The sequence below is a fragment of the Triturus cristatus genome, chromosome 2_2 (genome assembly GCF_964204655.1).
Source record: "Triturus cristatus chromosome 2_2, aTriCri1.1, whole genome shotgun sequence".
Classification (NCBI taxonomy): Eukaryota; Metazoa; Chordata; class Amphibia; order Caudata; family Salamandridae; genus Triturus; species Triturus cristatus.
Genome location: NC_140582.1, coordinates 841,856,495 through 841,883,646, shown reverse-complemented (window position 1 = coordinate 841,883,646; position 27,152 = coordinate 841,856,495). Strand labels below are relative to the sequence as shown.

The 27,152-nt window shown below is 44.9% G+C and overlaps 1 protein-coding gene across 2 annotated transcripts in view; it reads right to left on the bottom strand.

Annotated features, from left to right (window-relative positions):
* Nucleotides 1–12,564, bottom strand: part of BEND4 (BEN domain containing 4) — a 434,119-nt gene extending 421,555 nt beyond the window's left edge. For both annotated transcript variants that reach the window (XM_085642172.1, XM_085642173.1), the window contains exon 1: nt 12,135–12,564. In XM_085642172.1, coding sequence (XP_085498298.1) covers nt 12,135–12,537 — 403 coding nt within the window. In that variant the 5' untranslated portion in view covers nt 12,538–12,564. The remainder of the gene's footprint in view (nt 1–12,134) is intronic.
* Nucleotides 12,565–27,152: the final 14,588 nt, after the last annotated feature.

The following is a 27,152-nucleotide window of genomic DNA, read 5'->3' as shown; positions in this document are numbered from 1 at the left end:
CAGGTCTACCAAGTAGGTGACCTCTCCCTTTTGCTCAATGATCGTGTGGGGCCCAGACCATTTGTCTTTGAGTGCTGCTGGGGCCACTGGCTCCAGCACCCACACCTTCTGTCCAGGCTGATACACAGTCAGGACAGCCTTTTGGTCGTGCCAAGCTTTCTGTAATTCTTGGCTCGCCTCAAGGTTTTTAGACGCCTTTTCCATGTACTCCGCCATCCGCGAGCGGAGACCGAGCACATAGTCCACAATGTTTGATGCCGGCTTTCTGAGAGGTCTCTCCCATCCTTCCTTTACCAAACAAAGGGGTCCCCTTACAGGATGTCCGAACAGAAGCTCAAAAGGGCTGTAGCCAACCCCCTTCTGCGGGACCTCTCTGTAGGCGAACAAGAGGCAGGGTATCAGGACATCCCATCTCCGCCGAAGCTTTTCAGGTAGTCCGTGAATCATCCCTTTTAGGGTCCGGTTGAATCTCTCAACCAGCCCATTGCATTGTGGGTGATAGGGTGTGGTGAACTTGTAGTTGACACCACATTCCTTCCACATAGCAGTCAGATATCCCGACATGAAGTTTGCACCTCTGTCTGAGACGACCTCCTTAGGGAAGCCCACTCTGGAGAACACTCCAAGTAGGGCCCGTGCCACCACAGGTGCCGTAGTGGTCCTAAGGGGAATAGCTTCAGGATACCTGGTGGCGTGGTCCACCACCACCAGTATAAACTTGTGCCCTGATGCTGTCTGGGGTTCCATTGGTCCGACAATGTCGATCCCCACTCGTTCAAAGGGTACCCCCACCACTGGTAGTGGTATGAGGGGGGCCTTTGTCGTGCCACCTGACTTACCACTGGCTTGGCAAGTGACACAGGAGCGGCAAAACTCCTTCGTATCTTCGGACATGTGGGGCCAGTGAAAGTGTGGAACAATTCTGTCCCAAGTCTTATTCTGGCCTAAGTGACCTGCAAGGGGAATCTCGTGGGCCAAGGTGAGAAGGAAACCTCTCAGAGACAAGGGGATGACCAGCCTCCTGGTCGCACCAGGTTTGGGGTCTCTTGCCTCAGAGTACAGGAGTCCATCGTCCCAGTACACTTTGTGGGTACCTGTGGCGTTCCCTGCAGCCTCAGCAGCGGCCTGCTGTCTGAGGGGTTCAAGTGAGGGGCAGTCTAACTGTGCCTTCCCCAGGTCTTCCCTGGAGGGTCCCCCTGAGCCCAGAAACTCAACCTGACCAGGTTCAAGCTCTTGCGGCTCAGTTTCCCTCAGTTCTTTAAGGTCAGCCTCCTCGGAGACTTGATCCACGACCTGGGGCAAGGGGGAAGGCGAAGCCTTACCCTTACTGCTCCTTTTCTTGGAAGGTGTCTGGTCCGTTCTTCCAGGATCCAGCACCTGTTCAGTGGGGCATCTTTTGGCCTGTGACCTGGTCACAGCAAGGACATGTGCTGGCAAACCTAACATTTCCATGTGAGTCCTCTGCTCCACTTCTGACCATTGTGACGTTTCCAAATCATTGCCCAACAGACATTCTACGGGGAGGTCTGAACTGACCACAACCTTTTTCGGGCCACTTACCCCTCCCCAGGAGAAATCAACAACTGCCATACTGTGATTGGTAGTGACGTTGCTGGCATTGGTCACTAGGTAACTGGTACCTAGCATGATCTGTCCAGGGTCCACGAAGTTAGGCGTCACCATGGTGACACTGGCACACGTGTCCCTGTAGGCCTGAGCCACTCTTCCATTTATCAAAGGTGTCTGTCTGTATTTGCCCAAAGTATTGGGACTGGCATCAGGGGACATATCCATATCCCCTGTACAGACAAGGACGGCCTGAGTGAGCGTGCCGACTAAGTCGTCACTCCCCTCGGTTCCCAAGGTTAACCCAACTAATGCCTTGGGAGGCGCACTACCACTGCTGACTGTACTAGGGGGCGCAGGTGCCTTAGGGGCTGCAGTGGTAGGAGTTTGCCCTCCTTTCTTGGTGCACTCACTAAACCAGTGAGTCTTACTTTTACAGTATTGGCACCACCTTTTTGACTGGCCTTCTTGAGTCTTCTTCTTCTGTGAAGCCTGACCCCCACCCTCTTTGGTTTGTTGGGGACCTGACGAAGACTTCTGGTCATTTTGTTCGTTCTTGTTACCCTTTTGGTCTGCTTTCTTCTGACCACCCTGGTTCTGATTCTGGTTCTGCTTGACCCTTGTTCTGACCCATCTGTCTGCCTTCTTTCCCAATTCTTGGGGAGAGGTCAGATCCGAGTCGACAAGGTGCTGATGCAACAATTGGTTCTGACAGTTGTTTAAAATCTGTTCTCGCATGATAAGATTGTACAATCCTGTGTAATCAGTAACCTTGCTACCCAGCAACCAGCCTTCCAAAGCCTTAGTGGCACAATCGACAAAGTCAGCCCAATCCTGAGACTGAATTTTCTGGGTGTCTCGGAACAGCACCCGGTACTGTTCCGTGGTTAAGCCGAACCCATCAATCAGTGTGTTCTTCAGGACTTGGTAGTTGTTAGCATCCTCAGCTCTTGTAGTGAGGAGCTTGTCCCTTCCTTTACCTTCAAAGGAAAGCCACAGTATAGCTGCCCACTGACTTGGGGGGACGCACTGGACAGTGCAGGCCCTCTCCAAGGCAGTTATCCACTTGTGGATGTCGTCCCCTTGTTTAAAGGGGGGCACTATTTTACTCAGGTGTCTAGTGTCTATACCCCTGTCTTTCTCTCTATTGAGAACGCTGCCACCAGTGGGATCTAACCCACTTAATTTCTGCTCTCGGGCTAAGGCAAGTCTTTCTTTGGCGAGGGCAAGTTCTTCCCGCTCGATCCTCAGATTGACCTCCCGCATCTTCGCTTCATGCTCCCTCCTCTGAGGGGAAGTCATTCCTCTCTGAGAAGGTGCCTGAGAGACATGTGTATGAACCGATCTGCCAGAGCCTCTGGAGAGAGACCTAGCTCGTCCGTTCCCAAGGTTAAGCCTGCTTGAGCGTGGGCCCGGGGCTCCCCCAGTTCCATTCTCATGCCTGCTTAAGTTGGTCCTTGTAAGCCTGCCGACTACCACTGGACCTTTGTCTGCCTCGTCTCCCGATAACTCGTCCTCGTCCTCCTCCTCTGTGTGAGGGTCGAGGTCCGGGTCACCGAGGGTTCCCTCTAAGGGAGGCATGTTCCCATCTGCACTGGGGGGACCTGGGTTAGAGGACCTCCTAGCATCGTACGCCTCTAAGAGACCTATCAGTATTGCGATGGTAGGGTTAGAACCCTGGTTTAGCTTCCTGGAGGCACACAGTTGTCTCATCTCCTTGAAGCTAAGAGTTGCATACCGTGACACGACCTGTGGAGGGTCACTGACCACTAGGGGAGTCCCTGCAGACTCTCCGTGGACCGACATGCTTTTCTAGTGAGGTGTAAGTGTTGCACCTACCTACACTATGGGTTTACCTACTGATCCCTTGCTAAGAGTTGTAGTCAGGGTGTGCTAAGCCCTGTTACACTACAACAGCCGGTTCAGTAGAACTCGGAGTATTCTAAGTTAAGTTATATGTACCTGGGTACTTATGTGATCTTTCACTGCGATATTCTTAGGATACGTGTGTGGTAAAACAACAGCAAGCTCAAATCCCAACCGCTGCTCACCAATGTGAGAAGTTGGCCTGATATGTAGTGCTCACTATTCTAGTGATCACTGTGTATCATTCCAAACGACCCTTATTGATGATTGGTTGTAAGTCAACCTTTTAGACCAGCTATCCTAGTAGCGTGGATACGAGCAGTCTTAGGCTAAACTCTAGAGGGCGTGTTAAGCCAGCTGTTTACCATCACATATACCCCTTGAACACCAAGTGAAAGGACACCACACAAGTTGTTATGAAAATAAAAGGATATTTATTTATGACAAGACTACCCTGGCTCTTTATGAGTCAGGGAGCTAAGCACACTACAAAACTCTTAGGAAAATACTTCAGTTGCACACTTTACACAAATGCCCGAGGGGCACGAGAAACCATCTACACTAACAGTGAAATGCGAATGGTTAGAGTCGGGAGATACTGATTCCGGAGTGATCCGATCAGTGGGACTAAACGAAAAAGGAACTGGACACTTGTAGAGCGAACCTGCGATGGAGCACAGAGATGCTCGAGTTACCTAGCCCGGAGGCTGCGGCTGCGTGAAGTTCGTCAAGATGTCGGGAGTCCTCGTGTAGTCTCAGGAGCCTGAAAGAAGAAGTTGCTGGCAGGCGACCAGTGACGATGTTCAGAGCGATCCAAGCCCGGATCGGTGGTGAAGGAAAACCTGAAAGCAGAGGGGACTCAGTTCTCAACCGCTAGCCAGCGATCGTGTGGGTACCAGGAGGGTACCGGCTGAAGTCACCTCGACCAGGTGAGTGGGTGACGTCGGACTCGGCTGTTCCTCGGACCAGGAGGCGCGGCGGCGACCAGGATGGAGGGCGAGCTGTCCCACGAAGGTGTCTGCTGTCGATGATGCTGGGCCCAGGAAGGGGCAGCGGATCTTGGCAGTGGCCACCCAGGCGGGGGAGTCAAGATGGCGTCGGGAGTGGACCAGGAGGGTCCGTGGTACTCCTCTGTTGAAGGGGAGCAAGAGCCAGTCTGGAGCAACCAGACTAGTGATGAAACAATCGTGGTGCGTCGTGAAGAGGGCCACAAGCCGGTCGGCAAGTGGTCGAACAACGCGGTGAACAACAAGGAGCGGAAGGGCCCCCACGCAGATCTCGGGGATGCTGGGGAGGCAGACTTCGATGCTGGAGCTGCTCAGGGTTAGGGCTTCTCAAACCCTAGGTGCACTCACTCGAGGGTCCCTCGGTGGGCGTGCTAGATAAGCGTCGTGCAGGTTCTGAAGATAGCCGGTCCCGCAGGTCTCGTCACACCTACGACTCTCAGCTGAGCTGATGAGGGAGGTAAAAGGTCAGAGATGGCAGGGAACTCGGGTCTCGTCGAGCTGGGCAGTCTTGATCCGTAGGAGAGACTTACAGCAAACCGCAAGCGCTTAGATGGTGCCTGCTGGTGCAGGGTGGCTACTCCTTAGCCACAAGGGAGAGTCTTCAGAAATAGTCAAGAGTTCCTTTCGTGGAAAGTAGTTCGTGATTCGGAGTTATCCGATTATCTGATTATCCAATTTGGGAAGGGGACTCGCTCCTACCTTTATTCTAAGAAAAGGGGCTGGCCCGTGACTAGGTTCTACCTATGGGTGGAGCCAGGAGGGGGGTGGTTACACCCCTATCCTTTGTCCGGCTTCGCGCCAGCTCAGGGGCTGGTGTGCCCCCGAAACTGGTTTGAGCCGGGCTATGCACAGTGAGCACCGGGGTGCCACTTGCAGTCACCTTCCTTTCAGCCCTGCCTACCTGGGATACACAAACCCTGTCTGGGACGGTGCTAACACCGCCCTCGACAGGAAACCCTTTGTCCAAGCTCCCCTTGCTGGAAGGTCCCCCAGCAGCAGGAGGTCAGACTTGTGTCTGGTGGCAGCATCCATTTTGTGATGCTGAGGCTTGAGTCAACTTTAACCGGGGTTCAAGGTTACTTCCATGTCGTGTCCCTCTAAAAGGGGGGAATGCTAACCCCGTCACCAGGACTGGCGAGGGGTTCGTATTCCCATTCGTATGACACCTTACTCGACATGTATAGGTGATGCGATGCCAAAGTTAGCAAATAACCGCAAGGATTATAATGCATTAAAAGTAGTTGGCCCGCGTCACCATGGAACGGCTATTAGGGCTTGGTTCCGCAAGCCGTCGACGGGCTCAGCTCGCGCCAGAGCACCGTCCCACATGATTCCCTGCACTCTGCCTTCAGGATTGATAAGGCCTGCTATAGGAGTGACTGATAGGAATCCATGTGTCCATTTTAGGGTTTAGGTGTAGGAATACTACACCTACAGCAACGGGTGATTACACCACGTGGCCCCAGCTGTCGTGCAGCCAGTTGTGTCAGATTTGGGCGGCCATTCCAGGGGTGGCATAATACATGCTTCAGCCCCTGGTAGGCCCTGGGTACACCGATGCCCTGGATACCTGTGGTATGCTGAGACAGGGACTGACAAGGTGGCCCAGTTCCAATTAGTGGATGCACCTAACGTACATGTGTGTTAATTTCGAGAGAGAACAGCTAGGCTGTGGGTCTGATTGGCAGGCCCACAGCCGGAGAAAGTCGTAAACCAATGAAGCAAAAGCAAAAAATCTGGGTGATCATAGGATTGCAGACCCTACTCTCCTACACACACTAACTGTAACACATCCCGTTGTGTGTACATGCTGACCTGCTCTTGTGACAAGAGGTATGTTGGCATGACCATGAGGCCCGTTAAGGTCAGAATCACTGAGCACAAGAGCAATATTCATTGCCATAAAACTACCACCAAACTATACACCCACTTCTCTGAACTCGGACACCCCCCAGAGAATCTACGCTGGGTCATCCTAGAATCCCACCAACAAATAACACAGACTGCTTTGTTCAGGATTGAACAAAGGTGGGTGTTCCGTCTTGACTTAGCAAATGATGGCCTGAATGACGCCATACCCTGGAGCACCATCAATTAATCTGATATATACAACCATTGTCCACAACTTTAACGAACAAGTATATCAGCTTAGGACTCCACGCTAGTCTCTCACCTCTTAATACATCTCTGCCACATGATATCGACATCAGGCTAGTCAGATATGGAGATACAATACTACACTCTAAGATGGCCGACATACGAATCACCCAATCGGCAGTCGCCAGCAACTTATGCACGAATTTAGCTCAGTGACGCGAGCGCTTTTGCACTGTATATATTCTTGTTCACATTGTTGATAAAACCGCGCCACTCAAAGCCAAATTTGAAGCCCCTGATGCGCATCCACATCAAGGTAATAGCCAGAACTATAGACTTTAACCACATTCCAAGATGGCCTCCATGGTTACACTGTAGATGATGTCATGCCGACACCATCACACCACACACCAGGTGCGGCTGATTTGCCATGCTTAACGGCACCAGCAGAGGGTATTTAAGACAGGAACCGGCAACCTGTCTTTTCCTTCCTGATGCAGCGGGTAGGTGAGCCGGACTGTTCTGAGTGGGAGCAGGTGAGTATGGATTACGCGTTGAGACTATGCCTGGTCACAAGCTTTTAAGAGAGGTAAGAGGTGCTGAGAAGTTACCGCTGGTCTTTGGGAAGAGTAAGCTGACTCTGATGTTCTGTAGAGCTCTGCACTAAGACATAGCTTGGGTACGGTGAAATACACCCACTGGAATTAATAGGACCATGTACCAATATCTCCATTTGGTTTTTTGATCCTTTTTGTTTGGACTCTAGGTTGGCTGCTTTTCTCCGGGGAACATCCTACCGAGAGAAGAATTGGTATGTAGAACCACACCACACACTGTAGATAGTTTTCATTTAGTCACTAGGTCCTGAGGAATCGCCAACTGATCTATTAGAGACATTTTATAGGCGAGAAACATGTTGACCACTAAGGGGTAGAGAGTATTTTTTGTTAGATTAAAACAAAATAGTCGCCCTCCTTCTTTTTAATCAGGTTGTGACCTCTCCAGAGTAAAAAATAATTATAGAAGATTCCCTTACCTGTTTTAACCCACACACCACATCTACATCTTACCAGGCCCCTCACACCCACGGCACCTGTACGGCAAGGAACAAAAGATCTCTGATAAAGAGCCCCTTTATGGGTTCCCGTCGAGCATTGCAGCGCCGGCTCGACGAGGAGCAGACCCATATGATGAAGCATGACACCTAGCTTGCTGGGTGTGTGAGGGTCCTAGTTCCGAAAGGAGGTATTTCCCACCTCCCCACCACTCTGAGTACTCACCAGGTGGCCAACTTGCCACCGAGGAACACCGTCCCTCTTTTGTCTTTTAGTTCTACCCAGGGCAAGTACAGTGGACCTTTATCAAGCCCTCATTGCCCCCCTTGTTGTTTACCAACCAGTAGTGAGCCAGGAAGAGCGTTTGTAGAGTGGTGGAGAAAGGGGGCGTGGCCTCCAAAGACCTCTTAGCAATCCCGCTATGTGGGACTTACTAGAGGTAATAGGAGGGGTAGTTGGCCCCCAATAATGTAATTGGGGGCCAACTACCCCTCCTGTTACCTGAAGCTCCCTGTGTGTAAAAGCAAATTGTGCTGAATTTTGAGCAAGCGGGAGCAACCTGCTCTTGCTTGCTCAAAGCGGAGCACTGTTTGCTACTGCTTTGTGGTAGAGGCACTCCTGCCAAGCCACAGCAAACTGCAATGTCCTGGGGTAGACACCCCAGGACATTGCTGGAGCCGACCCTGGGTGGGTGTAGGGGGGGCTTTATTTCTTATTTTGCTTAATTATTTACATTTGCCCAAGGGAGATGGCGGGCTACAGGGGTGCTCCATGGGCCCCAGCATGTTTTCCCACTGTTTCCCCAGAAAGGTGGCGGTCCCCAGGACTGTGGGGAAGGGGGGGGGTGTCCCCCTGCATGATTTCCTATTTAGCCCTAGGGAGGTGGCGGTCCCTGGGGCTGCTGGGGTTGGCCAGGGAAACCACGCATATATTGTAATGAATGCCCAGGGGAGGTGGTGGTCCCCGGGGCTTGCCGGGAAGGTTGAGCATCCACCCGCATTATGTTAATGTAAAGCCCTGGGGAGGTGACGGCCCCCGGGGCTGTGGGGGGACCGCACAGACCCCCCTTTCAATAATACATAAATTCCCGGGGAGGTAGTGGTCCCTGGAGCGCAGGGCATGCCGTATAAGCACCCACGCATATTTTTATAATCCTGCCCCTTGTATTTGGCCCATCGGGGGCTTTTTTCAAAAGATGCGCCTGTATGTTTTTTGGGGGCAATTTTGCCTGGATTTGCAGATCCAGCACAAATTTGCTGCAGAATTAAAAACAAAATGCTTTTAAATGCCTGGGAAAGTCCCTAAGGGACCACTCCAGCATTCCTAGGGGTTCAGAGTATTCATACCCTGACCCCTTTCTTTTTATTTAAAAGTTTTTCTGGGACTCAGTTTTAAAGCAAGTCCCAAGATGGCCACCAACACTTCCTGGTTTGAAGTGTTGGCAGCCAATCAGATCTCAGCACGAGATCAGGAGGGGTCATGGATCCTCCGTGCACCTATATATACACAGCTAGAGGTTTCTATAAATAACTCAAACTACTGAACGGAGTTACACCAAATAAGAAAGACACATCCCTGAACCATCATCTACTTTCTTGCCAAATTTGGTGTAACTTCGTTAAGTAGTTCAGGCTGTAGCTGGGGATAAAGGTTCTACAGGAATTAACAGGGGAAAAACGTGCATAAGCACCTCCTGGTTCTCCGCTCCCGCTTGATGGATCACCCTGAAACTTTCAAGACAACAGCTGAAGTGAGCGTTGTATCAGTTTTGAACATTGTGTGAAGATTCGTCAAATGGTGTCAAAGTTATTGGCAAAACAAAAAATGCTCTTCCTATGGTAACTACATCCTAAATATAACTACCTACTGACAACCGCCAGTAGGTAATATACATACACACAGACATATACACACACACACGTGCACTCACTCACACTCTCTCTCTTTTACCTTATAAATACTTATCATTTTGTTGTGAAGGTATGCGCAGTAAAGGCATAAGTGTGGTAAGAACATGCATGGTAAAGGCAATGCATGTGTTACAAAAATTTCCAAACTCCAATTTATAAAAATAAGGGTAAATTTATTGGCAGCACGTCAAAGGCATCCGCCCAGGTTGAGCTCCAGATGCAACTGGAGAAAACAGTGTAGAACAGATAAAGACCAGCACTCCATGCAGAATGTAGAACACCATCCAAAGATATACACAGCGCATGCAAAAGAAGGCAGGCAGCATGGGTGATGTAATATAGTGCAGGAATGAATATGGTAAAGGAAAGCACAATAATGAAAGTGGGATGCAAAAGCATGGTAAAGGCAATGCATGGTAAAGGCTGTTTCTCTTCTTCCAGATCCAGTTCAACCGCACACAAGGGAAATACCACCACATATTTGGTGCCAGGAGTGGGGTGAAGGATAGACCCAGCAACCGCTGCTTTGACTGGTTTCTGCCTTTGGTCACCTGCCCGGACCTCCTGATGAAGTCTGGTTGAGCACTTAACTAGTTACCCATTCTGATATCGGAAGCACATGAAGTATTAATATTAACATTGGAACGAGCATAGCACAAGGGCATTTCAGTTTCCTATGTAAGTATACTAGACTGTTTTCCTGCCTGAATATTCAAAGTTTAAATTGTTTAATTATAACCATATTGTGCAGTGATTTTATGAGGTCACGGTGAGAGATTGCTTAAATTTAAACTGCATTAAAACCTATCAAATGTGGAGGTTTTTCTTACATTGAGTGAGGCAAACAGTGCAGATGCTAAGAATGCATGTTAATAATACATGAAAATGAAAGCATACACTATTTTATAACAATAAGGCCTTCGCAGAACAATTGCAACAGCACTATGAAGCAAGTCCGATTATTGATGCGTACACACAGAAGAAGCAGTTCACATCGAGAAAATGCATCCATTATACAATTCAATACACTAAGTAGTCAAATATTTTATTTATATATATCTATATATATATAGCCACTTTGGTACCCAAGCAGGATAATATCTCTGTTCATAAATCAATGGCCCAGAATGTCACGCACACCCAGATGGGCGGATATCCCTGGTGCTGTCACATCCAGATGGCGCCTGGTACTATTTTTTCTGCTCACTCAAACTCTGAATATTTCCTGGGTCGGCAGCAGCTCGCAAAGGATGCTGCTGTTTCTGATGGCAAACAAAAGCAATCACGCCTGCCAAGCCCATAGTATAGCAGGCAGCATTTCATCTCCGCTAGACAGAAAGTAATTAGAATGCTTTTAATGTCCAAACGGGGGACGCTGATAGGCTGCCACAGATGTGTAGATTTATGAATATTTATATGGCGGTCTATAGCTGACACTTTTATCAGTTGAAGAAGATAAAATATCTTCCCGGCTCAAAAGCATGACAGCCAGGTTAATAAAATCTCATTAAGGAGAATGACCTCTGCAATTATATAGGATTTATTGTAATTCGTTTCTGATTGCGTGCTGCATAAAGATGCCATTTCCCCATTCCATAGTGCCAAATTCCAGTTGCCAATCACGATATTCGAAGGTTAACCCTACTTAGCCCGTGTAGACCTTAACATTCATTGCATATCTTTAATATCTCAATTTATATGTTAAAAGAATGAAGCGTTTCCATATTCTCTGTGAATTGTGATTATGTTTATACATATTGAAACAAAAATACATTTCAGTTCAATTGTAAACAATCTAATTGTGTATTTTTGTGCGGCTAACACTGAAGATGCCACCTGCACTGTTTTTTAGGTCTTTCTTGGTGGAGTTATTTTGTTTGCGTTTTTATTTTTTTTCTCTTACTCATAACTTTTTAACATGTCACTTCTTGTTTTTACGGCAATCATGACACAGAAAATAAAAGATGTGGCTAAAAAAAGCATACATCTTTCCTAATACATTTCCAATCAGCCATTTAAACGTACATTAAGTTATTATAATGAGCAGCCGTGTGTGAAAACTAACCTGTAAACCCCAATCGCGTTCAAATGACTATTAGGTCTGTAGGTAAAAGCGCCTAATATTTTTGTCAGCTATCATTCTGGACGGGCGTGCCCACTAACCACATATCTTAAGACAACCAGGCATGGGCATGTTCATTTCTAAATAAAGCGGAATGTGCATAGAATGAAATGTTTAATTTAACACGTTATTGAAATATTAAATGCATTATTTATGATTACTTTTTTTTTTATAATCTGCATAATAAGTATTTTGACAACTCCCTTTCTCATTGCACACTCACATCGGGAGTTAATCTTGTCCTTTGGCACACAGGTTCACCCAAATCATAGCTCATTTAACAGGGAGTAGCGTGAACTCGGGTGCCATATGTTTCCTGTTAGTCCGCCCTCCGACTGTTAAAGAAGCAGAACTCCCGCCCCACGCACGCGACCCTCAAGTGATCCTTCCACACCTCACGTCACCCCTACCCTCGCGCCCCCTCCGTAGCACTCTCTCGGGGTACAGCCGAGGCTCTGTGCACTCAGCCACGGCTGCGAGCCCTGGTAGTGTGAAGGGAACGAGTGAATACCTGCGCTGAGCTCCAGGGAGCCGTCCCTGGCTGGCTGCTGGCTCAACCTGCTGGGGGCGCCCGGGTGCCCGCTCCTCTGCTGGCAATGGGAGGAAGAGGCGGTGTATGCGGCCGCTCTGATGGGCCCATCCTGACAGGAGCTGTGCGCTGCCTGGTACTGCTGATGCGCACTGTTGCTGCTGATGGAGGAGCCTGGGTGATGCTTGAAGTGCTGCTCCTGCTCCTCGTGCCGCCCCGAGGAGCATCCCAGGCGGGGTATGGGTACCATGGTGGGTCTATCATACCTCCTTCCCAGGGCCCTCTTGCAGGGGAAGGTTTTGAGGACGCTGTAGGGGCTCCTCTGCCTGTAAATCTTCTGGAGGCAGGGCCCCTCCTCCGCCTGCTGCTGCATCTCCCCCTCCATCGCTCCCCGGCTCCCTTCTCAGGCTGGTCTCCTGGCTGCTGCACGGGGCTGAGCCGTGCAGGGGAGCCGCGTGATTGACAGCCGCCCTCTCCAATGCCTGCAGGGAGAAGACAAGTCAAGAAGCAAGTGTTCAGGGTAATCTCTGCTAATGATAACCGGGGGAAGGGGCGGGACCCCTCTGCAGCCGATCGCCTGGGGTGCTGCTTGCTGCTCCAGCGTGGAGGGGCTGAAGGGGGAGTTGTGTGGACGGATGAGGCAGGCGACAGCCGAGGGCACCACCTCCCTCAAATCACCATTATAGGGTAACCCTAGAGCGAGGGGCCATTCGCCTGAAGAGTACCAGTAGTCTCAAGGCGCATCCACGAGGTGAAGAGTCACCCCCAAAGGCTAGAAAAGGTTAATGTGTAAAGAAAAGGCACAGAAGTCTACTTAAAAGCAGGGCGATGATCTAAATCAAAGGGGTTAACCCAAACTTCCCTCTTCAATGCCAGCAAAAGAACGTGAGTTACTCAGTGAAGACATTTTTAGTTGTCCTTAAAAGAGCAATCAGAGGTTCTATATAAACTCTATGGGAAAACACAACGATTACTTTATTGGATTTTAAGTTTGCCGTGATTGCTATTTTAATGTCAAGATAGAACAGCAATTCTCTGTTTTAAAGCGATACCTCCTCTTTCTTAGTTCACGCTTACGTGCGGTAATGTATAAACATTTCTTCCCTTACTATTGCAACAACAGTAAGTGAAGAAATGTTTAAAGAAATGTTTATTCAAAGATACACTCACACTTCGGGCACGGTAGACAACACACCCAGCAGCTACTGCCTCCAACATTTGAAGCCAAACATTCCAACGATTAGGCGAATACTACACTCCAAGTCATTACAGACACTGCCTCCAGTCCTGACGCTTTAAACATGCAAAAACACAGTAGTTGATACCTTGGTTTTGTCAATAGATGATTTTAAATTTGTCAACGTATTTGGGAGTACATAGACTTCTCCAATCAGAACTACAGTCTCTGCAAAATACAGCTGCCCGTTTGCTTCAAAAAATCCCAAAATTCAGTATTGGGGACCTCCAGTGGCTACTGGTCTATGATACGGTAAAATTCAAGGCCTTGTGTATTGTACACAAGGCATTGCATGGGTCTGGACCTTTCGATTTTCAAAAGACTTTCATATGGCATGTCCCTCAACGTGTTTTATTATCATCTACTGCTCGGTTTGTGGTCATTCCTAAGGTAAAGAAGGACTTTTTGGGGTGGCAGAAACTTCTTCTTCTTGGCGTGCAAGCTATGGAATTCCATGCCTTTTTCGTCAAAGTCTCAAACAAACAGGGTGTGTTTCAGGAAATCCTTGAAGGCTCGGCTCTTTGTTTCCAATGCTAAGTAAGTCTCATTTCTTTCTACCTGATTAGTGACAGCATGCTAGTGCTAAGACGCCCCGGCATTCAAACGCTTTAGAAAAAAATATTATTAACCTACCCACCACTTACAAATCATTGTTTTCAGGAGTGTACATTTACTTCTTTCAATGGAACCGAAACAAGATTACAACACCCAGAATGCATTGGATTACCATAAGAAAGTCCAGAACAAAAAAATAGTGTCTGTACTGACCTCGAGGGAGGTGGTCACGTCACTGTCTCAACCACAGTAATTTACCTCACTGGCTTTGTGCGACATTTACAGGTGACATACAGCCATACATAACACATTATCCACCAGGGCTGGTCCAAGGCGCTTGCAGAGTGGCCAGTGCACAGGGTATCCATGTTAGTATACCATTGTAGGGTGCCCCACATCAGACTCTGCCTAAAAACGTATGACTAATTCTGCAACACAACTGTCTTCTGCAGTCCAGGCTAAAGACTGTGGATCAGCTGTACCTTGTCGGGTGAAATCTAAATGACGATTTGTGTGTCATGACTCCAACCTGCTATGCCTCCAGTGAGGACATGTGCAGCTGTGGCCCCAGACCACACATGGTGCACACATCACACCTCTCTCTCTCACCAACCACAGATGCTTCCACCTGACCTATCGTTGAAAGGTTGGATAGTTCTTATTTCAAGACCCGAGTAATCTTTTGACTAACATGGACTGACACTTTCCAGCTTCCTTGGACTTTCACTCAGAGCTGGATGCTCCAGCTTCCTTGGACTTTCACTCAGAGCTGGATGCTCCAGCTTCCTTGGACTTTCACTCAGAGCTGGATGCTTTTTACCCAGTGAGGGATCTGGAGGGCAGTCAGTCTCTGGGAGAAAAGGGAGAGTACAGATTGGGTGACAATAGTGGCCCCTGAGGATAGAAGAGGAAGGGATAGAAGAGGGAGAAGGAACAGGAGGGGAGGGCAGAGTTGAGGATGCTGGAAAGAAAGCCAGAGAGTAGAGGTAGATCGAGGAAGATGAGCACAGGAAGAGGAGAAAATTAAAGCAAATGGGGACTAGAATATGTGATGTTAGGAAGAGAAGCAGGTGAGATGGGATGAAGGTAAGAGAAAAGCAAGAGGGGAAGAAGAAAAGAGGGTAAAGGATAGAGAAGTTTATTGTAGAGATGGGGGGAAAAATAAGAAGGGCAAAATATCAGAAATGTGAAGAGGAGAGAGACCAAGGAAATCAGAGGACAAGTCAAAGGGAAAAGAGAAATGAGGAGGGAAAGAAGAATCAGATGATAGGAGTGGAGAGAAAAAAGGAGGAAAAGAAGCACAGAAGAACAAATGAAGACTTGAATGAGAAGGAAGTAGCTAAAGGGCAAGCCATAGGTGAGGGAGTAGGAAGAGCTATGAGGTTATAAAAGGTTGAGAAGATGATCATTGAATTTAGTGTTGGATTGGAATTTAAGGAATATGAGGAATTCCAGCAATTGGATGTTACACAGAGAGGCCTTCAACACTTTATAGAGAAGTTGGGGTCCGTTCGAGGTGGATATGTTTGCAAGCAGGTTGAATGCACAGATTCTGGCCTTCTTGAGTTAGAAGCTAGATCCAGAAGCCAAGACAGTGGATGTGTTTCTACAGAGTTGGAGGTTGGGACTCAGTTGTACGTTTCTCTTGTTTTCCATGCTTCAGAGGTTGGTAGAGAAAGTGAAGAGAGAGCAGGCAGAGGCTCTTTTGGTGGTTTCGGTTTGGCCATCTCAGGTGTGATGAATTTGGTGGTAGAGGATCTTGTGGATAATAAGTTGAGGTGAGAATGAGTTTGGGTCTTTGAAGGATTTGTATTTTAAATTGGCGATGTTACTTTGTTTGGTTTCTTTCTGGTGGGTGTCTCACATTAGAGCTTTGGAGGTTTCCTCTAGGAGTTATCTTCCAGAGGGAGTGTTTTGTAAGGAGGAGAACAAAGACTTTGCCTGGAACTATTGTTTACCCCAGTATGGGGGACCAGGAGAGTTTGTGTGTGTGTGGTAAGGTGTTTGAGCAAGTATGAGAGAAGTTCTAGTGATTTGAGAAGTCAGGGTGTCTCTCAATTGTTGATATCTTTCAGAGTCCTTCCCACTTTTACTGATAAATGCCAACATTTTAGCATCTAAATCCGGTGTCATCACTGTTTTGTCCAGCAAAGAGCAATGAGGACATTCATATCTCAATCATGATGTGACCTGTTTTGGAATTTTGCTCTGTAACCAAAAAAGATATATATTTTGCTATATAGGGAGGGGGGGGGGGGGCAGAGTCCACTCTGAGGATAATGGCTGCTTTATTAACAGAGGAGCAAACAGTTAATCACCCAAGGGGTAAAGTATTGAAGACTTTGATCCTGAGGCCTTACCTGCCTCTTCAAAGTTCCCTTCTTCAATTCAATTAAATCACACTTTGTTCAAGTTCAAAGAAATCATAAAAGAAAACAATTCATCACATACATAAAATATGTTGGTCCAACCACACAATAGCTAGGTAAATAAACCCGGTATGAATATATACAATTAGTGCAAAATGCAACACAAATACAATATAAAAGTTAATTGAACATTTGTTGCTATATTCTGCTAGGGAAAAGGCTGTGCGGATATCAAAGAAAGAATGTCCTTAAAAACTCGCCCCCATAGCTATAAAATACTAAACTATCCTGCTGCCCTAGTTTTCCTCGAACTTACAGCCGCCTTTAAAAAATAACATACTCTCAAGCAGACATCAGAATCCTCTAGAAGCTGTATATAATGTAGCACTTCCCTGCGCTCCCGTAACAATAGTGGCTTGAGAATAGGCTTTAAAAAGAGCTGAAAGAAAAATTAAAATAATTTACAAAAAAACGTAGAATATGTCAAAGATTGTACTGACAGCCCGTCACAAGGACAAACAGGTGCACTGGTCTCAAAGGCACCCTGACCCTCCCAAAAAAACAAACGTCTTCACACCATGCCTGCTGTAAAATGAAAAAAAAAAAGATCGTTCCCACGGAATGATTCCAGGGATAAATACAATGCAGGCTTAACCGGGGCTAAAAACATAATGTACTCCTCTAGGGAGCTTTTAGTCAGTCTTCTTGTAACTTTTGCGATTGACCAAGAATTAACAACTTGGTTATCACCTTTAACAAAGGTGGATGGTGACTTTAACATATCAGAAAGGCCGAGAACTGTTAAAGTACGTTGGACGAAGCGCAGCCATGAGATTAACAAACCCTTCTCCAAACTAAGGCAATTCCTATGATGTCCCTGTTCAGACTGCACTCTTTATTTGCCCATATTGCAACTCATAAGAAGAGAGGGGTCAACTTTACTCACTCCTCAATATGTTGTAAGACGTGCTCTGAGTGAATAATGAAAGGAGAGGGTGTGGGGGAAGCAAAAGAAACTGTCTACATATCCAATTTTTCCCAGTCGCTAGAGGTAGGGCGCTACAGTATCCCCACACTCAAGCCACATAATAGGGCGGTAGAGACATTTGGAATTGTATATGTTCATTTGGGGGGTTATGGTGCCCCTTTGCACTAAGTGGGGTAGATTTGAAATTGCTCATGCCGACCTACTCAGTTTTCAAGAGGAATATCTGATCTGTGATTGCCACAAACCGGAGGAATGGAAAACAACTCCCAAATAGCTAAAGCTATTCACAAGACCCAGTGATTGGCTGTCTATTGTTAATTTGAGGGTACTTCTTCTACCTGGTTCACAAGCCATGATGTGTGACTTCCCAAAATGTGTAGCAAAGCCTAGTTTACTCATAACATTTACAAAAAACATTACCAGAATGCAGAGGGCTTCTGGGGTCCCTGCCACAGGACTGCACTGTCTGCGTAAAGTAACGTTGCTGCAGACATGCTTCCTATCCTTGGGGCTTCATTTGTGGCTGCGGCCAAAAAAGAACTCCAATTATTGAAGTATATAATAAACACCAAAGGGGCCAGAATTCAACCCTGGCAAACTCTTCTGCTTAACAGGAAGGGGCACTCAACTCTACCAATTGGCCAAATCGAACCTTCACTGCTAGGTTTTCGTGCAAGATGTATATACATTTCACCTAAGCCCCAAATCTAACAACATCAGACAAAGATTGGCGTTATTAATGCAATCGAAGGCAATTGAGAGTTCCATAAAGGCCAGGTACGGAGGGCATTTTTGTAGCAATAGTGTACTTGCCTATAATCAGATGTAAATTGAAACATTGCTCCACAGTGCCCAGCCCTGATCGAAAGCTGTATTGAAAAGGACACACAATGTTGTTACAAACTACCCAAACCCACAAACGATTGAAAATAATCTGTCCCAGTATCTTTTTTGATAATCGATTTTATTGGCATTTGAGAAAGAAAGAAACAAAATGAGAGCACACAGTGTGCATGGTAAATCAAAAACCGTCTTCCAACAGACAGTAAGAGCCAAAGCCCTGATGGGGGTAATCAGGCAAACCATCCAGACTGAAAGGCAATGCACTGGTGCATAAAAGTCAGAGCAAATAATTTAAAACAATAAGTTCAGCCACTTGCCCCATACCTTGTGGAACTTACCAGGCCTCAAAGAGAGGTTCCTCCTGGGCCGCACACTAGTCCACCCCTCGGCGCCACTTTTGCAGGGTAGGGGGTTTGGCCTGAGCCCAGGCTGCCGCAATATCTCGCTTGGCCACAGCAACCGCAGTGCCCAGAAAGTGCTTGTCTGCTCTAGACCGTCCAATCTATTAAACACCCCCCAGAAGAAGACACAGGGGATCGTGGGGAACCTGCCAACCTAGAGTCTGCGTAAGCTCAGATTCCACTCCCGACCAGAACGGAGCAAGGCCCGGACACAACCAGACCATGTGATAAAAGTCAGCCGGAGCTTGGCCACATCGTGTGCAATCCGGGAAGGGGCACAGTCCCGCCTTATGTAGGCGTCCAGGAGTGAGGTAGGCCATGTGAAGATAGTAAAGTTGAATGAGATGGAGTTTAGAGGAGGTCATAAGGATTTTGGGAGCCATGAGTGCATCACGCCAGTCAGCCTCTTCTAGGGGACCCAACCATCCCTCCCAGCGGGTCCGCAGCGGGTCCAGGGCAGTGGAGCCTCCTCTTCCCAGGTTTCCCATCATAACCTGCGCTTCCAACGGGCTAAGCTCGGGCAGCGACATGCCTTGTGGGATGTGTACGGTGAGGGCGTGACGGAGTTGTAAATACCTATAAAATTGGGAGGTGTGGAGGGAAGGGCGCTGCTGTATATCGGAGAAGGCCCTGACGTGATCCCCAACCCAGACATCCCCAAGGAGCGAGATCCCAACGTGATCCCACTGCCAAAAACCTGCAAGGGTCGAGGCTTCACCCAGCCACGTGCCCTGCCACAGAGGTGTTTGTTGAGTGAGTCGCTTGTCCCAGTGCGTGTATCGCAGGGCGGAGTGCCAAGCCACAAGGACCACTCTGGTGATTGGTGGGATCGCCTGTGGAATGGGAGCCATATATAAGTAGGCTTGGATTTGCGGGAAGTCCATAGTTCTAAGTTCAGTCAGATAGGCCGGGTCAGACCACCCCCCAGTGAACCAATCGTAGATGACAAGGAGTCTGGTAGCCAAGTAGAAAAGGTGAAGATTTGTCATACCCATGCCTCTGTCAAAAGGCGGGATCCGACAGCGGGCCAAGGCGATACGTGGCCTCCCACCCCCCCCACAGAAACCTTATAATCACCCCATCAAATTCTCGGGCCAACTTCCCAGGAGATGAAAGGTGGTATTCTGAATGATGTAGAGGAAGCGGGGAAGGATCATCTTTTAAAAAGTGGCCCTCTTCCAAGGGGGTTAAGCGGTAGTGTTTGCCAACGCTTAGGTCGGTTTTCGCTTTCGTAATTAGGGGGGTAATGTTAAGCGCCCATTCCAGCTCCGGGAGCAGAGTCACCCAGATCCCAAGGTACTTGAATAAGTGTCTCCTGATAGGGATATTAGACTGCCAATCAAAGCAAGCCCTTGAAAGATGGAGGGGGATCAGAGTGGACTTAGCCGGGTTGAGTCGAGACATTCTCGAAAGCCTGGAGCACCTCCAGGCAGCGGGGACCGGAGCACTCTGGATCAGCTAAGAAAAGTAGGACATTGTCCGCGTATAGGGTGATTTTGTCCACTTGGTGGGGGTCCCAGTACCAGCCCCAGATTTGTGGTTTGTTACGTATCAGGCAGGCCAGAGCTTCCATCGCTAGTGCAAATAAAAGAGGTGTGGGGGGCACCCCTGACGCGTGCCCCTCCGGATTTGAAATGCCTCTGAGAGTGCACCATTGGCTAGGACCCTAACTTTGGGGCTGGAATACAGGAAATGGATGAGGCGTTGGAACTGAGGGCCAAAACCCATTGTCACGAGGACGTCTTCTAGGTATTTCCAGTCAACCGTATCAAAGGCCTTCTCAAAGTCTTTAAGTAGCAGTGCCAGGTATGGTGTTAGGGTTTGGCGGTGAGCCAGGGTGAGATGGAGGCGCTGTATACAATGTAGAGTGCAGCGTGCCGGCATGAAGCCACATTGGTCCGGGGGGACCAATTGATGCAAAAGGGGACGGAGACGTTGGGCCAGAGCTGTGGCAAAAATCTTCATTTTAGTATTGATTAAAGAGATCGGATGGTAGTCCGCACAAGAGGAAGAGGGTGGCTGGGTCTTTGGGATGACCACGATAGTAGCTATAGGAGAGTAGGATCTGCTTCATATGTTTACCCCCACTTTTTGCTGGTGTTTCACTGTTTTTCGACTTTAGTCTGGCTGGGACCCTGATAATCAGGGCCTCAGCCTAGCTGCTCCCTCTCTAAAATGATTCCATGTACTTTAGGTACAGTTCAGATTGGATCTGAGGTGCCCTTGTAAGCCCCTAGTATATGGTATACTATGTACCCAGGGCATAGGTACTCCAGAGGCCTACCAGGGGCTGAAGCATGTATTATGCCACCCCTGGAAAGCCACCCAAAATGACACCACAGGTCTGCTAATGCAGCCTGGGTAAGGTGGTGCCTGCACCCCTTACTGTGATATAGGTTACATATATCACTATATATATATATATATATATATATATATATATATATATATTCAGTGAAAAAACCATAGGTTTCACACACATTATAGTTAGGAATTAGCATTTAAAAAACCTTGCAAATTCAGTGAAAAAACCATAGGTTTCACACACGTTATAGTTAGCTGGACATTTCACTCGTAAAAAACCAATGAAATTTCCCCGTTATAGTTAGTTAAGCTAACTATAACTCGCGCGCCCGCAATGCACTGCTGATGACGTCACATATTACATCACTTATGACATGGTCAGTGACATCACTGATGACATCACTGATGACATCACTGATGACATCATCCAGTGAATGTGTGTTTTTCTGAAAATTAAATATGTTTTATATATCTCAAGGTCGATGGAAGAATAAATGAGTATATAAGTGTCTAAATGGATGATTTTGTTTTTGAAAAATTGATTGTATTACTGACTGATTAAGTGTATCTTATTGAATACATGGCTAAGTGAGTAATGTTTAAATGTGTAAATACCTGTATCAGTCTCTCACTTTGTGTATAAGTGGCTGCATGGGTTGGTGAGCAGCAACATGAGTGTCTATATAGGTTATTAGTTGGTTTTTTGAGTATCAGTATGAGTGTCTGAGTGTCTGTATGGTTCAGTGGGGGGTATTACGTAGTGCATAAGTGCATGAATGAGTGACTCACTGTTTGTATGTGTTGAAGACAGCATATGTGCAGGACTGTATGGGTGGAAGAGTGTGTGTATGGGTGTGTTAGTGGCTGTCTCAATAGTGTCTTTATGAGTAACTACATATGTTTTAAACTAGTATATGTGACTATTGGTGTATATAAGTGAGTGTATGTGAGAGTGAGAGATTGAAAGAGTTCCTGTATGAATAAGTATGTGTTTCTATAAGTGATTGTTTAAAAGACTAAGTATGTGTAAGTTTCCGTAGAAGTAAGTGTGGTGGTGTGTGTATAACTGTATATGCGAATAAATGTATGTTTGATTCTTTATTAGCATGAGTAACTATGTGTGTGAGTAACTCTATGGATGAGAGGCATTGTGTTACAGGATGTATAGGTGTATGAGTACATATGATGTGTGAGTACACGAATGAGTGACTGTACAGGACTGTTGATGAATAAGTGGATGTTTATGTGGATCTTAGAATTATTGAAGAGGTTGTTGTAATTGGTATTGGTATGTCCATTTTTTTGAAAATTTCAGTCTCTATTTTTGAATGTGTGTATCAAAGGTTATATTAGGGTGAGAGGAGGTCTGCCACTCTATCACATGGATGATGTCATTTGAGATGTCATCAGTGATGTCATGAGTGATGTCACTGACCATGTCATGAGTGATGTAATATGTGACGTCATCAGCAGTGCATTGCGGGCGCGCGAGTGATAGTTAGCTTAACTAACTATAACGGGGAAATTTCATTGGTTTTTTACGAGTGAAATGTCCAGCTAACTATAACGTGTGTGAAACCTATGGTTTTTTCACTGAATTTGCAAGGTTTTTTAAATGCTAATTCCTAACTATAACATGTGTGAAACCTATGGTTTTTTCAGTGAATTTGCAAGGTTTTTTAAATGCTAATTTCTAACTATAACGTGTGTGAAACCCATGGTTTTTTCAGTGAATTTGTATGGTTTTTTAAATGCTAATTCTTAGCTATAACATATGTGATTCCCATATTTTTTTTAATGATTTTTTTATTATAAATTTTTATATTAAATGTGGTTTTTTTAAAAAAAAAACAAGTTATTTTAAAACTTTTTATTCTCTTAAAACACTGTTTTTTTTCTAAAATCTGCAATATTTCAAGTTTTCTCTTTTTTTTTTTTACCAAACAGGTAAGATATATTAGTATAACTTTGAAAATATTTTTTTTTTTTTTTTTTTAGTGCGCGTACGGTAAGCGTACGGTTTACGCATTGTCCGTAATTTATCTACTCTGTTTGCGTATAGTTACGTAATTTGCGTAGCCGCGCGTACTGCGTGTGGGGCGCGTAGGCGTGTACGCTACACGCGCACGTTACGCGGAAGTGTTGGGGAGTGACTGTTATGCGCATGCGCGCGAGCGTGTGTCTTTTTTACGCGCATGCGTACTTTTGCCGTAAGCGCACCGTAAGCGTAACGTACGCGCACGGTGGGTCATGTGATCATGAAACACAACTTTTGATTGGTTGAAACTACTTTCAGTTCTAGAACTCTCCTACACCACACCCATTCCCCTCATTTCTGCTTGTGATCCCTTAGGAGAAGGAGCTGGGTTGTCTTTGTGATACGATGGCAGAACAGCAGAGCTCTTCTGAGAGTGAGTCTAGCAGCACTACCTTGAGGCAGAGAAGGAGGAAACAAAAGACCTCTTTCATATGGGAGTATTTTACTTTTCCAGAGGACAAGAAAAAGGTAAATGCACCCTTAGTGACTTGTAAGCTGTGTGGCCGTGTACTTTCAAGAGGGAATCCCAACAAGAAGTATTCCTTCGGGAATCACACCATGTTGAGACACCTTAAAGATGTACACAGAAGGACACATGCTCGACATACTGAAGGTAACCCTTCAGTAAGTCAACAAAGCACATCCACAGCAGCTCAGCCTGGTCCATCATCTGCAGGGCCGAGTCCATCTTCGGCAGGTCAGGTGAGCCCTTCATCTGTGGTGGGAGCATCTCCTTTTTCTACTCCTCTGGAAACAAACCATCGGTTTGTGAGGGTTGAAATACGGTGCGCCACTTGTCATGATCTAATTTGTCATAGGGAGACCAGTGTTTCCCTAGTGAACAATAAAATAGATCAGCACATTCTTTCTTTCCTCTGTCCCTGCATGAACACAACGGCTCTTGTAAGAGCCAACCTTACCTTTCAACTATTTTTTAAATATGTTTTTAAAACTTTTTTTGATTTTTTTTTTTTTACCGTACGCGTACGGTACGCGTAATTTATTTATTTATTTTTTTTAAAAAACCACTAAAAATCAATTATCACATTACAAGGTCCTTGAGAGACTACAATGAAAAACCTGAAAATGTGATTGTGGAGAAGTGGAAAAAAGGGACCATGAAATTTTTGACTTACCATACCCACTCAAAAAAATATTTATTAATTTAAATTTAATTTTAATTGCTTTAAAAATGGTTCTAGTTTTCGAAAAGTTTCTATCTCAATCTGAAAAAAAAGAAAAAAGTATTAATATTTAATAAAACATTTTATAATACAGTACACATATTTACATATTTTTCCCCAAAAATTTTTGCCTTTTTTTTGCTGTTTTCAGAATATATTGCATTTCACTATAAATTGTGAAAGCAATTGCATTCATCATTTAACAGCGGGCAAAAAAAAAATTAACAATCTCAAAGATTGTTTTAAAAAAGCCCACAATCTCTTTTTGCATAAACATAACTTTATAGAAATGCATAATATTCTTAAAAAATATCATCTAATATCAATACTTATTTCTTTAAAATACCGTCTGACATTTTTGTTTCAGAAGTATAATCACAAATATATCTCAAATAACTCCACAATACATCTGGTTCCATTTCCTTTAGGCCAAATAGTAATTTTAAAATTCTTTTTTGATTAAATTTCCAATGGTAATCCAATAAAAATCTAAAGTTTAAATTGTACAGATCTCACCGATTGTCTGTAACATTTTGGTTTCCGAAAGATTAATTAATAATTAAATAAGTCCACAATAGAATTGTTTACCTTTCCGCATGGCCAAATAGTAATTTTAAAAATCTTTTTTGAATAAATTTCCAATGGCAATCCAATAACATTCCAAAATTTAAATTGTGCAGATGTTACCGATTTTGTCTAAATTTTTGGTTTTCCAAAGTTTCATTAAAAATTGAAAAAGTCCACATTACAATTGGTTACCTTTCCATTAGGCCAAATGATGATTTGTAAAATCATTTTTTTTGAAAATTCCAATGGTAATCCAATAAAATGGTAAAATTGTTTTGTACAGATGTTGCCAAATCTCTCTAAAATTTAGGTTTCAGGAAGATTAGATAGGAATTTGCTAAATCAAAAGGCAAACGTTGCTTAAAAATCAATTGGGAATCATTACACAGTGTGCAGCCTTTTTCACATTTAAGATAAACTGTGTAATATCCAGAAGTTACAGTAGGTCCTTCATGGAAAATTATTGCAACTGTTACAAAAGTTTTTCCTGAAATTGATAATTGCTGTCCTGTAAACTTCTTTATTAAAGTATCTAATTTTGAACCATCAGCTTTACAGCGTTGCATCATTAAAATTACATATTGTCCGTATTCCTTTAAAATTAACGTTGAAAACATATCAGATTGACACTCACTGCATTCCATGCTATGATTAGCATCTTTAACTAATTTAGCAAAAGTGACTGTTTTACTTTCTGGCAATGTTAAATAAATAAACCTTTCAGAATCAACATTAGAGCCACATATATTGTAACAGTTTTCACAACTATGTTCCCATTTATAAGAGAGACCAAATAAATTTTCAATGGGAACCCCTTCTTCTTCCAGTACCTGAAGAAAAAACATCAAGAATTCCTGTGCGTCTTGCTGTACATTTTGAGAAAACTGTGTTCGTCCTGAACATACATCTAAAAGTTTTCTAATTTCAGTAGCACTTTCTATTTGAGTTTTATCATTACTCAGCTTTTGAAAAAGGAGACTCAACTCAGAACAGAATCTTTTTCCCTGATTTACTATTATCTGCTCTTGCACACTTTCCAGATAAAATGCAACATTCAGCACTACATTAGCGTAGCAGTTGACACCAGAGCTATTTTCAAAATGACATCCTACAACCTGTTCTTCATTTTCCTTTTTCTTTTTGCTTGCAATTACATCCCTCCTCTTTTTTTTTCCTCCTCTCTACATCTTCATTACAGATATTCTCATTTCTCCTTTTACGAGAAACTACACGTTTCTCCAACACAGGATACTGACCTAAATGAGGAGCATAGCTTCTTCTTAATCTATTATACTCCTTTACACAATTTGTATCAGCACTAACTTTTGAGTCTTCAAAGTCTATCACGAATAAACCTGATAATGTTTTCACTCGTGACAAAGCAACATATGCCATACCTTCTTTGAACACAGTTGAACCAATGTTCACAAATGCACAATCTACAGTCAATCCTTGAGACTTGTGAATAGTTACAGCATATGCTAGAGAAAACGGAAACTGCTTCCTACGTACATATAAGTCTTTCACAAGCATGAAACGAACTGAACAACGACAAATGTCTTTAACTTTTTCTATCTGATCAAATTTTATTTTTAAACATTCAATTCCATCTTTTTTCTGATAATTAATAAAACCCACAACTCTTCCCATAGCTCCATTAACTAAACCTTTTTCAACATCCAAATTTCTCCTTAAAAATACTCTACAGTTCATGCAAACATATAGATTTTTTTCTAATCCAGCTGTTTTGGAAATGTTCTTCTCTAGTGAATCCAATTTATTTTTCAGTGTGCCTGTTAATGTGATAGTAATTCTTCCATCCTCAATTTTGTCCACTGCTTCCAATTTCCTGATATCTTCCTTTTCCAATTTCAAAAGCTCCTCATTGAATATTGAGCATTCACGTAGAGTTGGCATTAAGCAGATGACACTTTTCTTTTCTGCAATGTTCTTGTATATCTTCTCTGCAACTATTTCTTCCTTTGGAAATAAATTATGTAGCAACCTACTCTGTAATGCTTTTGTGCCTGCTTCAGTGAGTAGTCCAATCCTGATATCTTTCAGAATACTTCCATATTCTTCATCGTTTGCTTGCCTCATATTAGTAGTAAGTTCCTTGTACTCAAAGAAGGACCAAATATTTGCATTACCAATGCTTCCCAATGACTTCTTTGTGTCTTCATGTGTCACAGTATTAAACACTGGTTGTCCTTTAACTGGAGTAAGCTGTAGAAGATCCCCATAAACTATGACATGTTTTCCACCAAATAACACGTCATAGTCTGTCCTTAGAATTTGCTGCATTCTTAAATGCACTAAGGCAAGCATTAAGTTTGATACCATGCTCACCTTATCAATAATGAGAACTTGCATCTTCTTCAATACTCTTGAAACTTCCAAGCATGCTTCTCCAGTTAGCTTGTTGTATTGTATTTTGTTCTCATGCTCCACTGGTAACATTAGCAAACGATGTAAGGTGATTCCTTTTATGTTATAGGCTGCTAACCCAGTTGG